Genomic DNA, 14,693 nt, shown 5'->3' with positions numbered 1-14,693 from the left:
TTGGTTTTAATCTTCCTTTTTGAAAAGAGGTGTTACTTTGGCAACCCTCCAGTCCTCCAAGACACCGTTTATGTGCAAGACCATTTGAAAGATTGTTGTTAAAATGTCCACTATTTTGGCGTTGAATTCTCTAAGCATTGACATGAATATGATATTATGTTTGAAGTGTCACCATTATTTCACTACTACTTCCTTTTGTACAACTTTCTTCTAAAAAGGTAGGCAAAGGAGCTAGAGTAGAGCTTGATGGACTAGACTTTGATCTTTACCATGTAGCTGAAAGTGTGACAGAGTGCATCATCTGTCCTTCCAATGGATGATAATCAGACGGGTTCCATTAATGGTCAATGGTTTGAGTTAGCAGATTATCTCAGGCAGTGAAGATAAACATGTACTGCCAATGCAATTTATGCCTGGCATTTCTCCACCATTTTTTATTTGCTTACCAAGGGTCTGAAACAGCATTGTTCTAAACACAACAAAAAAGGACAACTGACCTGATTGGCAACGTGGGATCTGCTGTATCCCACCATTCTTTGGGAGGACTAATGTACATGCACCAGAGCTCCCAGGTGTAACCATGGGCACAGTTCTCATAACGCTGGACCTCAAAGGTTTTGTGCTTGATATTGTCAATCGAAGGAAGTATAATTCGCTTTCTGTCATCTTTAATTCTGGTCAGGACTGGCTCAACCCTGGAAAGAAATGGAAATATATTAAAACATTGTTAACTTTTAGAAAATGTTAGTATTCCAGAACTGCAGCCATAGCCAGAATGATACTGAAGTACATCTACATCTACAAGTTATTAGTTGAGATGCTCTGGTGGAAACACAATTGTTCCAATTATTTTATTATCCCATGATGGCTGAAAGCATACTCCCTACATAAAAAGATTATACAATTTAAATTATTAATTCATTGTCACGAGGCAAAGCTTTTTTATTTTTGAAAAAGACTTCTCTATTTTCAACTGACAGAAAATTTTGCAATTTGAAATGAGACAGAACAAACTACTTAAAATACAAATCTATCTTCTAAGGTGGCAGCGAAAAAAGCAAACAAGACACCCCAGGGGACTGTGAAGAGAGGAACACTACCTATAATTCAAAGGGCCATTGAAACTTATCACTGCCTAAGGACATGCGAATGTGTGTTAAAATGCTGGATGTTGAAACAATGGCTGCCACAGACAGGTGCACCCAAAACCCCTTGAAAGTACACAATGGGTGAAGTATAACAGACCAGGCTGCGGACACTGCAGAGAGATTGCAAGTGACGCAGGGAGAGTCAAAAAAGTTTTCAAATCAAGAAATCAGCTGAAAAGGTGGGCTGTCTACCTCCCTTTTGGAACAAGTATATTCCCAGTTACAAAAGCCAAAGTTACTGGAAATCTACCACTGAACTGAAATCTCATAATAACTGCACCACCTTCTACACCTGACCGTATCCATAAAACCACCTAATTCAAATCAGCCGCAATGTTTGAATGCATGTGTATGTGTGCACCCAGATGATCGCAAGAGGTTCTAATGCTTGCTGTTGTGTTTTTATTGTTTTTTTCTATATTTTTGTGGTTAAAAAATTTGCTTTTTCTTTAAATCAAGAAATTGGGAGGCTCCTTACTGCCCACTGTATAAAAAGTTACATTTATTTGGAATCAGAAAGGGCACATCCTTATGAAAACAGAGCTTAAGCCTTTGATGTGACTGATTGAGGAAGGTGAATAGAGAGATGTGCAAGTTCACTCCTCACCTAGTTACAACAACTGTTTGAGTACCACTGCAGTAAAGGGGGAAAAAAAAACACTGCTTATATTTAACTTGCATCACCTTAATTTTGGCTTTCAGAGAAGACCTTCCTCCCAAAATTATAGGAACACAAATTTAGGGGAAAATGTTCAACTTCCACCTTAAATAAACACAAAGTCAGTGGAGCAATTAGGTGATCATCCAAAGCCATTCAGGAGGCCCTTGTTTAAGTATCCCTGTACAGCTGACCAGGTGTCAGGGAGTAGTAAATTCTTGTCGGAGCAACTGGGTGCTCAGGTATGGTGTAGGAGTGCAGGGGCTGGGAGTGACAAAGGAAGCAATCATACCCTCCATCATGTTGTGTGGTACTAACATGATGTTAAATGGCATTGACTTTGAACAGATCTAGCAACTCAAAACTGGATATCCCTGGGACACTGTGGGCCATCAGTGGCAGCACAATTGCATACAACCATTATCTGCAACCTCATGCTTTGGCACATCCTCCACTCTACCATTACCATGGAGCCAGGTGTTCAACCCTGATTCAATGAAGTGTTCAGGAAGGCATGCCAGCAGCAGGCCTGAAAATAAAGTGTCGATCTGGTGAAGTTACAAAGAAGGACTACTTGCATGCCAACCTTGAAAGCAGACTCCAAAAAACAGAACTAAGTGATCCCATAACCAACAAAGCAGAAGAAGCTCTGCAATCATGTCACATCCAGTCGTGAATGGCAATGGATAATCAAGCAACTCACTGAAGGAGGAGGTTCCACAAACGTCCTCATCCTCAGTGATAGAGGAGGCCAGCACATCAGTGCAAAAGATAAGGTTGCAGTATTCGTAACAATCTTCAGTCAGAAGTGCTGAGTAAGTGATCCATCTCAGTCTCCTCTGGAGATAGATGCCAGTGTTCAACCAGTTTGATTCACTCCATATGATATTGAGAAATTGCTGAAGGTACTGGATACAGCAAAGGCTATGGGTGCTGACAATATTCCAGCAACAGTACCAAAGACTTGTCCTCCAGAGCCTGCCGGGCCCCTAGCCAAGCCGATTCAGTACAGCTACATCACTGGCATCTTCCCGGCAATGTGGAAAATTACCCAAATACAAATCCTACACTGAGCAAGTCTACATTACCATTTGTGTAAGATCATAGCCAATGATTCAGTTGTTGACCTTAAGCACAAGTGTTGCATGATATTTTTGCTCCTCATTGTAGAATGCAGTTATATCTTACTCTACAAGTGAAATAATTGAAGTATGTTAGTTTTACTCTAGCAAAGCACCCAGCTAATAGTTTCCAAATGGTCCTTAGTAAAGCATTTAAACTATACCACAAAATGAGCTTCATTTAATCAGAAAAATACATCTCCATTTTTCTGAGCTATTTTCAACATGTTGAAAGAGCTATTTTGCATAATCTTATTACACACTGAATAACTCTTCAAGATCAAATTTGAAACGGTCAAAAATCAATAAATATCATTAGCCCAGCTGTGCTACAATGTATTTTGCACTTTGTATTACTTTGTTAAGGGAGGTCAAATTGTCTTCGATTTATACAAATCACACTGTGCAACCCTGCCATCTTTTATTTTGCAGGCATGATGTGCTCCAGGTACTTGGTATTGAGAAAAACAGACTGCAAAAAGACAGCGAAAATCCTAGAATCTTTGGCACTGGACCCCGTAGCATGATACCGACCACTATCTCAGCATAATCTTAACCCAGCACGAGCTAGAAAAGGCTATCTGACAGCTAACGAACAAGAAGCCAGATGAAACAGATGGAATCCCCACTGGAATATTAAAAGATGGCGGAGAAATATGACTGGCGCAAATATGTGACTTCATTTCCCTTATCTGGGAAGAGGAGAACATGCCAGGGAGCTCAGAGATGCCACAACCGTGAACATCTTCAAAAAAAATGGTAACAAGTCCAACCACAGAAACTACAGAGGAACTTCCCTGCTGTCAACCACAGGACAAGTCAGTGAAAGAATCCTCCTTAATCACCTTCTCCCTGTAGCTCCTCCAAGAGCCCCAAGTGGATTCTTCCTACGAAGGAACACTACATAATCTTCATCATGCAATGACATTTTGGGGGTGGGTGATGGTCGGACATTGGGGATGGGGGTTTTGGACATCAGTGAAGTATGGGCCAGTTTGGGGTGTGGCACAGTCTCCCAGGAGTTGGGTGTGTCCCATTCAGGACTTGGTCTAGATCTTTAAGATAGATAATAATTCAGTTATAACTGCTTTTATTTTGCAGAACTGCAGAACCACACAAAGTTGGTGACTTAATCTGAGCACAGTGCAATTGTCCAGGAGAAGAAAGCCCTTCTGGACAATTACTAGGAAAATTCTTACCTCAGAACTTCCAAATGGGATTCCCAGCACATCTTTGGGGTGGCCCCCAAATCCTACATTGGGGAGACAGGAAGTTATTAGACCATTGTTTCTGGTTCAGTTACCTAGTTTTCCCTGTTTGCTACTGGCCTGTTTAGAAATTGTAAATACACAGCCACTGGTTTACCATCCTTTCTGTTAACGGGTACAAAACCATGGGGGAGAACATTACAACTAGGAGATTGGATAGTTGGGAAGGCCAAAACGTACAGTAGGTGGATGCCTTAACAAAGGCCGTTTCACACTATCACCAGTGTCAAAATTATCCAGTCCACTCATACACAGTTCTGAGATCGACACTATTCTGAACGTTGACCAGTTATTCCGGCTGCAGGAGCCTATCATCAAATCCATCCTTAACTCTCTTGCTTGCTCAGCTACTTTTAGAATAGTAGCCATGTTTTGTCATTCATTTGTATTTTTGCAAGTAACGTACAAGTCATCTGGCTCCCAGTTAACTCTTTTTGATCTGGAGTGGGATTGATTTATGGGGTCAAGTTTATTTGAAATTGCATGACAGTCAACACATAAACATTCAGTGAATAGCAATTTTTTTTCTTGTAAAATTAAATTCAGGGTGAAGTCTAAGTTTACAGATGTTTTTGACCAGATACCTTTGCATTGTTTGGTATAGCAATTCCGATCATGGATTTCTAACCACAAGTTACAGTTATAATATCAAATTATATAACACCAATCAGAATAAGCAAAATTGACTGCAATGAGTGTAATGCGATAGCAATGAGATAATACACAATGGAGTGCCATAACCTTAAACTGCTGTAAACCAATGTTTCCATTTTCCCCCTCAATTAATAGCAGACTCTCAAGTATATACTGCAGTCTATGAACTGGTACTTAGAACAACAGCTAATTCATTTGAAGGATATACAGGGGATTACCTTCTCCAAAGGGTGAAAACAGGTGGGAAATGGGTGCTAGACAAATAAGAACTGGCTGTTTGAAATTCTGAATTTAGCATTCAATTTTTGGGCTAATTGGCATTATGATTTGAACCTGTCTGACAGCCGCGGGTTTAGTACGAAAACATTAATATGATGTAATTTGAGTCATATATCTTTCTGCACTCACCCTCTACCACTAATAATGCAATAGCTCATATTTTGCAGTTCAGCAAGGATTTTATTATAAAGTTTCCTGATTTTGCCAATCTGACAGCCAGTTGGAACAAATCTGGTTAGTTTTCAATAAGTGCTCCCCTTTTATGCCCTGATGAATGGTCATCCTGACTCGAAACATTGGCTCTCTTCTCTCTCCACAGATGCTGTCAGACCTGCTGAGATTTTCCAGCACTTACTGTTTTTGTTCCCCTACAAGACCATGAGACATAGGAGTAGAATTGGGCCATTTGGCCCATTGAGTTTGCTCTGCCATTCAATCATGACTGATATTTTTCTCATCCCCATTCTCCTACCATAACTCTTGCTCCCCTTAGTAATCAAAACCTATTTATTTCTGTCTTGAAGCCACTCAGTGACCTGGCCTCTACAGCTTTCTGCAGCAAAGAGGTCAACAGATTCACCACTCGCTGGCTGAAGAATGATGAACTTGGTACAGCAAGAATAGGAAACATCGACACTGTCCACATTTTCCCTGTCTTCAATGTGTACCTCTGCTTGACTCATCAGGGAATTGGGGGCAGCTGCGAAACAATCTATGTCCAGTTAGATCTCAAAATAAAGGAGAGGCTTAATGAAGAGAAAGCATGTGGGGAAAAGAGTGTTTTGGAATGTAGTATTGACAATTGAGCTTGGAATTTTCTAATTCAAAAGAAAGGCTGTGATGCTGACAGTTAAAAGTTGCTAACAGGTTCCAGGTTTATTCCCAGTTTTTACCAAGCCAGCCAGGGGAACACTTCCGACACACTCAGAGTTGTTTGAAAGCTATGAAAAGAGGGATAAAGAGTGAGCCAAAGATTTATTCCTGCTTGATGCTTTTGCTGTCAAAACATAGCTTTTTAAGGAATCTTATGAAACAGCCGACATATCGGTCTCATCACAGGCTGCAGCTTAATGCTTATGCAAACAAGGAGAGGTGACAAAGAGGAAGAACTGAATTATGTCCCATTGACAGAATGCCCATATGAAGTGTTTCACAGGATGCCTGTTCCTTTCAATTGCATCTTTCTCATAAAAAGCCTCCTTTTGCAGTGTGAGTGACTGAAAGGTCTCTCTTCAGCATGAACAAGCTTGGGTTTAATTATATCTGTAGATAACCAAACGTAATGTTCAGTCAGACAGAGGCAGATTTATTAAGAAACACACCGGGTGAGATTCTCCGGCCTCCCAGCCACCCATTTCTCAGAGGTGGGAGGCGGCATGCCTTTCGTGGATGGCAGGATTTTCTGGTCCCACCACAATCAATGGGATTTCCCATTGAAGCCAAATCATAAAAAAGAATCCTGCTTGCGTGAAGGGTCAGAGAATCTTGCCTAGTATCTAGGCACAGGGCTCCAACCAATGGGAGTGGCTCCATGCCAGCCAGTGTCAGTGGGCATCAAGCAGAGTCTGATAACTTTGCATTTGTTGATAGGCTCCACAGAGAGTGACATCAGACTCTGATTAGTCAAGTCTCCTTAGGGCAGGAAAAGAGACTGGCTTGAATGCTGAGGTGCGGGCACATAAGGAATGAGAGTCAACTAGGCTAACAAGGGGAGAGGTGAGGCAGAAGATCCTGGGCAGATTTTCTCTCCACATTTGCCCCAAGGCCAAAAAGTCCCGCCCAGCATCAACGGACCTTCCTGTCCTGCCCATTATGATTCCAATGGCGGGCGGGACAGGAAAATTCCACCCCTGTGTTTTATTTTTGCAGAAAAAGACAGCGCAACTGGTTTCCGCAGCCAGGGCTGAGGGCAGGCCAGCCAGCAACAGGGAGGTGAGGCACGAGATACCAGGCGAAAGCCACAAGCCGAGGTGAACCAGCCAGCCAGCAGCTGCTGAGCAGCGAGTGAGCAAGCAAGAGGCGACGTGACCCAGTCAGGACTGAGATCAGGTTTTTCAAAATGGACTATTGTTGATCTGATATGATGGCTGCAACTGGTCACATGCTGATAGTACTAACCACCATTGCTCTTAAGAGTGGCCTTCAGAAAGTCTCTTTGAGGACAAAGAATGGAATCCTGTGGACAGAGCCATTGATAGTGGACTTGGACTCACTGGGCACTCCATTCAAGTGAATGTACGGCAGTAGCTGCTTTGATTCTGTGAGAAGGAGTAAGGAAGTTAACATCTGAAACTCAGTAAGAGTCTGTCAAATATACTGAATGGCAGTGTATGTTTCTTGTTGATTGGATTATTTGCTCCTGTGCTGACTGGCTCATTCTGGTCTAATCAGTTTATGTATTTTTTGTGCCTTCCACCTTTGTGTTCTGTGGGACAAGGGTGGGCAGAGTCGGGAGGTTGTGACATCAAGGGGGTGTGTGCAGAAATGGAAGTGTAAATCTGCCTCTGTAGTCAGAGCATTTAAAGGCTCTCCTGTCTGTGTGAACTCTCTGGTGTATAAGGTTTTCAAGTTACTGGCTGCGAAATTCAATGAGCCACTCATCATTTTCAAGCACCAAACAGGTTCCCAAGCCTCCATTATGGCAGACGTTAAACGCACACTTTTCCAAGTTGGAAGTGTGCTGCTTGCCATCTTGCCACAGGCAGGATGTCAGCATATACAGGACGACATCTGAAAAGGCACTGGAGTACATGATCCATTGCAAATCACTACTTGCCACATCAGCACCACTTTAATCAAAGCCTCATCCAGCAGGCCCATCAACCGTCTCTATCACACCCTACCACCAAAATCTGCTTACATTCCTTCCTTATTGAATGTGTTATCAGCTACCCAATCTTCTGGTCAGCAAGATCACTGAGAATAAGCAACAGATGTCCACAGTGCACCAGCATGTTTAAATAAGGTCAAAGTTCCACTATTGGGTGTATCCCAGGCAGACCCATCCAGGAAAAGAGATGAGTTTTCATTGTAAACCATGCCCCCACTTTCTACATTATATGCAAATTTTGTGATTCCTCCCCTATCCCCAAGTATAGATCACTTATATTTACGTTAAGTCATGGTATTAATACTGAGACTCCAGGAGAACCAATGTTTATTTTCTCTTGTCCAAAAATAGCCCTAACATATTTTTGTCCTGTTTCTGTCTATTAAGTAACTTCCCAGCCATGTTGCCTCATTTCCTTTGATATTTCACTCCCTAATTTTATTAATTAATCTTCTTTGCAGCAAAAAAATAAGAGCTGGAAAGCAGCTAGTCATGATTTTTGAGAGGCTATTAATCTAATCCTCTCTCTACTGGCTTCGTGCCCTGAACTTCCATGGCCCTTTTCTCAATGGGCTCAAGGTGAAATATTGGTTACCTCCCACTTCTTATTCACATGTATAATCATAGAATCTTTATCGTGCAGAAGGAGGCCATTTGGCCCATCGAGCCTGCACTGAATGCAATCCCACCCAGACCCTATTCCCATAACCCTCATATTTATCTGGCTAATCCCCCTAACACTAGTGTTAATTTAACACGGCCAATCAACCTAAACTGCACATCTTTGGACTGTGGGAGGAAACCGAAGCACCCGGAGGAAACCCACGTAGACAAGGGAAGAATGTACAAATTCCACACAGACAGTGACCTGACGCTGGAATTGTACCCACGTTCCTACACTGAGGCAGCAGTGCTAACCATGGTGCCACCATGCCGACCAAATGTTGTAGGCATCCTTTTCCTGCCTGCAAATTGGAAGATGGCTTAAACTGTATAGAGGAATGGCAGAAAAATAATTGTGCCACACAGGTATCTCGGCCATCAGCTACTTTCTGGAAATAAACATAACGCATTCAGATTCCTGCGCTCAACGCATATTCGGTGCCTGTCATTTCTAATAAGCACACCATCAACACTTTGATATGGAAAATACACTGTGCACAGGATCAACATGAGCGTGTCTATGCATTTAGAGAGATGAATAACTAATAGAACACACTGCATTCCTCTTCAGTGAGAATGTGAACTGCATTTAACATAGTTTCAAGCCAACATTTCACCACGGAGCTACATTTGGCTTGGCAAACTTGCAGTCGCACAAATCTCTCCTGCTAATACTTCCTGGTTTTAGTCACAGATAAGACAGCATTCACTTGTTCAATATGCCACCTCCAGTGATGCATTTCTTCGGCTGTTCTTTATTAAAGAGTTATACACCCCACCTCTAAAATGAGCTACCCTTTTCAATCAGTATTCCTGCAACAGAACCACTGAAGTTCTACAAATCTTATCTAATTTCATCCATTCCCCTTTTCATTACAGGACTATTTTAAAGGCAGCAAACAGCTCCTTAAGAGCTTCTTGCTTAATAGTCTGCAATTTAGCCCCAAGGGTCATCTAGACTTGAAACGTTGGATTCTATTGTCTCTCCACAGATGCTGTCAACCTGCTGAGATTTTCCATCCTTTTCCGTTTCTGTTTCAGATTCCAGCATCCGCAGTATTTTGCCTTTATCCAAGTAAAGACTGACGCTGCTTGCTTCCTTCACCAACTGGTAATTAAGATCATAACATGTGAAAGGAAAATGCAGCATATCACTTGTGCCCCAAGTCCTAAATATAATCCAGTGACATAAATTCAAATCTCATCATAGCACCTTGAGACTTTGGGTTGAGTTTAATGTCAATAGATGAGGTAAAACAAGCAAAGAACAATACAGCACAGGAACAGGCCCACTGGCTCGCCAAGTCCATGCTGATTATGATGCCCTAGCTAAACTAAAAAAACCACTGCCCTGACTCAGTCCATATCATTCTATTCCCTCCCTATTTATGAATCTATCCAGATGCTTCTTCAATGCTGCTAACATACCTGCTTCCAACACTTCCTCTGACAGTGTGTTCCAGGCACCCACCACTCGCTGTGTGAAAAACTTCCCCATGCATCTCTCTTAAGCTTGCCTCCTCTCACCTTAATGAGGATGCAAGGGATCCTTAAAATTTTAACACTGAAACATCTACATTGTTGATATCAGCTCGTTCACGCAGTGGACCTACTTTTAGGACTCAGTGTGGGGAGTAATAGTGCTTTTTCTCACAGTAAGGTTTAAGTAATTATACGTTCAGGACATCACCCTGTCTGAGTATTTTGATGGCTGTTACACAGATTTTCTAAACAGTTCTGGGATGTTGTTCATGATATCACAGGGCTTGACAGCCTGACCTTTATTTTTCACCACTGAGGATTATTTAAGCCAGTGAAACAAAAACAATCCTCTTTTACTGGTTAAAAAGGAGGATCATCAAGGAGATAAATGTAAATGTGATCATTACTTCCCTCCAGATGCATCCCCAGGAGTTGCTTGTTTCTGAAAAGTTCTTGTGTTTCTACTTAGCTTCTTCTTCCATTGCTGCTGCTGATCTTCCAGAAAAAATTGGCTCTATGTTCAATCTAAAAATTAATCAAGGCTTTGACAGTAACACTGGGATCAGAATATGCAACATTCTAGCAAACCCCATTGCAAACTGAAAGAACAGCACCTCATCTTCCGAATGGGCACTTTACACCTTTCTGAACTGAACACTGAGTTCAACAACTTCAGGGATGAACTCTCCCCTCCACCTTCACTCCATTTCCATTTATGTTATTCCATTTCATTTCATCTCATTCATCCATTTTGTCATCCTTCTTTTTCACTTCTATGTTTTCACTTCTCCATTCCAGGTCTCCTTCTTTCCAAACCCCACCCCCAACTCCTTTAGTGCAACTGCCACATGCCTAAGGCAACCTTTACCCTCTGTTCTGACATTCTCGCATTGTGATGACTTAATGGACACTTGTAGCACCCTCTTGGCCTTTTGTATCCTCATTTACATTCCTTTTATCCCATTCCAACCCACACCCTCCCCACCCCCACCAACCCTCATTGTAGAAATCTCTGCTGATTTTCTTTGCTCTTAGCTCTGATGAACTTTGGCTCTATTCTCTCCTTACAGATGCTGTCAAACGGTCCGAGATTTTACAACATTTTCCATTTTTGTTTCCAGCATCTGCAGCATTTTGCTTTTAAGCTAGAAGTCTCCCTGACTAATGCCACCAAACACAACCACTGCACTGATTTGGAGAAATGTGAAGAGATGAAAATGTTCTGGATAAAGTTAATGTTGTATTTGTACGCTCAATCTTGAACAAAAAGCAACGCCTGGAATATGTCCAAAATATTATCTCACTTCTGACAACATTCTTCTAAAGGTGTTCCAATTCAGTTTAAAATTGCACAACATTTTCTCAAAATGCAATTATAGTTTCAAATTGACTGTCATACAAATGCAGCACTTTATCGAAGATCTGGTTTGGTACAGGTTTTTTTCAATCTTTAGTTCTTACAGAAGGGGGTAAAAACCAAATTCAACCACAGCAGAAGATTTTAGATCACTTGTTACCGTATTAGAGTTTTGTTAATTTCTCTAAAATATGAATGTCAGAGATAAGAACCAAGCCACTAACTTTAAATACAATCATTATTCCATGGATATGTTCTATCGTCAGCTCCTTTGAAAGACAATAATTTTAAATGAATTAAGGTCCAGTCATAATTTTGAAGTTACATTTAGACCATCATTTCAGAGCAATAGATCTATCTGGATCTATGCAGGAATCTGTCTTGAACATTTAAAAAAGGACAGTTAAGTGGGTGACAAAAGGATAACTTCGTATAAGGTCATTAATTATATTCTACTTGGGAAAAACTAGGCTTTTGACTTTTTACAAACTCAACTACTGCTGGGGTTCTACTATCGTTCAGGTATTCTACCAATGCAGTGCTATCTGTGGCTCAGTTGGTAGCGTTCCCACTTCTTGAGTTGGAAGATTGCGGTCGCATGCCCTACAGCAGAGAAATCTCGGCCAACACTCCAATGCAGTACGGAAGGAGTGCTAGATGGCTGGAAGGGGAGTCTATTGGATGGCATGAGGATGGTATGAGTGCTACGAAATGACAGAGGAACATCCTCCTCACAAATGTCTCATGCAGCCACCACCTCAATTCCAGCAGCCATCAAAGATGAAGCCAAGTATTAGGCTCCAATATCATTTATTTACAGAATGTAAATAAGGAACTCCTTCCTTCATCCTGACTCATTGTTTCTTAATTCCATGGTCCTTTCAGCTTTTGCAGGAGTTGCTGATGGCTTTCAATGCTTTCCAGAAGATTTCCAAAGTTTTGTTTCCCTACAATGTTCCTTTATAATTGTCTCCACCCACTTACATTGGGGCTGTGTACAACTTTCCTCCTCTGCCATTGAACTTAGCGTAGATCAATCCAAGTTTGGACCTGGAATTGTGAATAATTATGCAAATGAGGTTAGACCTGAAAACTGACTGCTATTCGTATTTGTGACTTACTGAAACTCAAAAACATTGCAAATCAAGTTACAATAGTTTTTCACCTGAAGGACAAAGCTGCCTCTCTAAGTGCAGCAGGTACTTTTAACAGACGCTTCCCACATTCACAAGGGAAAAGCTGTTACAGCAATTCCATCTTGGAGTGGAGGGAAACGGCAAACAGGAAACAGTCTTTCAGGTTTTCATATGATTATTGCACTGTTAGAAAGACAGACCAATCTAAATAATCAACTAACCAGCTTAAAGTCAGCTGACATGTGTCTGAGGAACTAGTGGGATTGCCCAAGCTGTCAGCATGGGCAAGAATGCATGGGAGAGGGTCCTTTTCTCATGGCTGCAACCTCTACCTTGGAAAGTATAAGAAGAAGGACTCAATCAAGAGCAAGTATTCTAATGAATATAAAATGCAGGCGTAATGGAAAAAGCTACTTAAGAGACAAAGTCCATTAGCAGCACCATGTTGAACGGGTAGCGAGGGAATTGCAAATCTTCATCATGAGTTGAATCAAGCATGAAAATTTCTCCACAGTGGGATGCTGGGGCAGAACCATAATCCACTTAGAAGTGATGTGATGCCATATTTGCTGTTTTCCAATGGTCTAATCTTTGACAAAGGCAGCACCCGAACCAGCACACTGCCAAATGACCATTTTAAATAAAGAAAGATGTGCCTTTAGTGTTGTACTTTTCACGCTTCCTGATAAATGTAGCACTTTTGAAATGTTCCAGTGACCTTACGAGGGTAAAAATGTGAAAATAGAGTAAATGCAGATTTAAATTGATTTCTAGATAGTAATCCAAACAGCATAGAATTCTCTAGTTCTGATGAGAATGTGAATTTTCAGCAGAGTATTATTTTGCGCAGTATTAATGTGACTGACTGGTGTTACAGGGATAAAATTTACCTGAGGCACATACATTTTCAAACCTATACTCTGAAAATGTTGCGTGTCAAAGTAATGCCTCCTAATGCACCTTCAGTGTGACTTGATACCTCTCTCATCATCAAAAAGACTGAATCTGATTTCACTCTATTGGAATGCGTACATGCAAAGGTGGTGAGAATTTTTTCAAAAGTTCTCCATGCTTGTTATATATTTCAAAGGGTTGCAGGTTGCTTTAAGAACTGATCACTTGATTTGATGGTGATGTCATTCGGATGCTGTTTTACTTTCAGTTTGTACTCTGTGCAGTAAAGAGAACACTTTTTTCAATGAAATCTGTTGTTGTTCATTTGAATCTGTGTGTGCAAACCATGTTCTTTTCTTTTTGTTAAGACCCACAACCCCTAACATAGTTAGGGCATTACAATTCTCTGGAATTAACTCTTTAATGTCCTAAACATGTTCAGGGTTATGGGTTTTAAGCACAAAGAGAAAGGATATAGTTTGCATACGCAGATTTAAATACAACAGGTTTATTCTAAGAGTGTTTGACTGTATAAAGTAGAAAATGAAACTAAACATCAGCCCGTGAAACACCCTAATGACATCACCATCAAATAATGCGATCAGTTCTTAAAGTAATCATGTAACCATTTAAGTATATAATAAACTCATTCTGCAATACAGACAATTAAAATAGGATACAGTCCCTAGAATCCATAGAATCCTGACAGTGCAAAAGGAGGCCATTTGGCCCATCGAGTCTACACCATCCAAAATCCCACCAAGCCCCTATCCCCTTAACCCTACTTACCTCCTAACACTAAGGGACAATTTTTTTTAGCATGGCCAATCAATCTAACCTGCACATCTTTAGAGCATGGGAGGAATCCAGAGCACCCGAAGTAAACCCATGCAGACATGGGGAGAATGTGTAAACTCCACACAGACAGTGTCCCAAGCTGGGAATCGAACCTGAGTCCCTGGCACTGAGAGTAGCAGTGCCATCGTGCTGCCCTGATTTCATGTCACTCACTTGATGCAAAGGGAGAACTCTGGCTGTTTACTCCACTTGGTCAAGTTACCAAAAGGGTCAAACTCTGGCAAGAAAAGTGAACACAGTAAGAAGTCTCACAACACCAGGTTAAAATCCAACAGGTTTATTTGGTAGTATGCGCCACTAGCTTTCGGGGTTTGCTCCTTCATCACCTGACGAAGGGGCAAACCC

General features: G+C 41.3%; 1 protein-coding gene across 1 annotated transcript in view; it reads right to left on the bottom strand.

The window, feature by feature from the left end:
- Positions 1-14,693, bottom strand: part of galnt17 (polypeptide N-acetylgalactosaminyltransferase 17) — a 336,015-nt gene that overhangs the window by 189,384 nt on the left and 131,938 nt on the right. Inside the window, exon 5 of the mRNA XM_080210644.1 lies at positions 498-695. Within this exon, the coding sequence (XP_080066770.1) occupies positions 498-695 (198 nt within the window). The remainder of the gene's footprint in view (positions 1-497; positions 696-14,693) is intronic.

Source organism: Carcharhinus amblyrhynchos, chromosome 23, assembly GCF_965287045.1.
Source record: "Carcharhinus amblyrhynchos chromosome 23, sCarAmb.v2.hapA, whole genome shotgun sequence".
In the NCBI taxonomy this organism is placed as follows: Eukaryota; Metazoa; Chordata; class Chondrichthyes; order Carcharhiniformes; family Carcharhinidae; genus Carcharhinus; species Carcharhinus amblyrhynchos.
The sequence above is the reverse complement of the archived record's forward strand: the minus strand, read 5'-3'. Positions and strand labels throughout refer to the sequence as shown.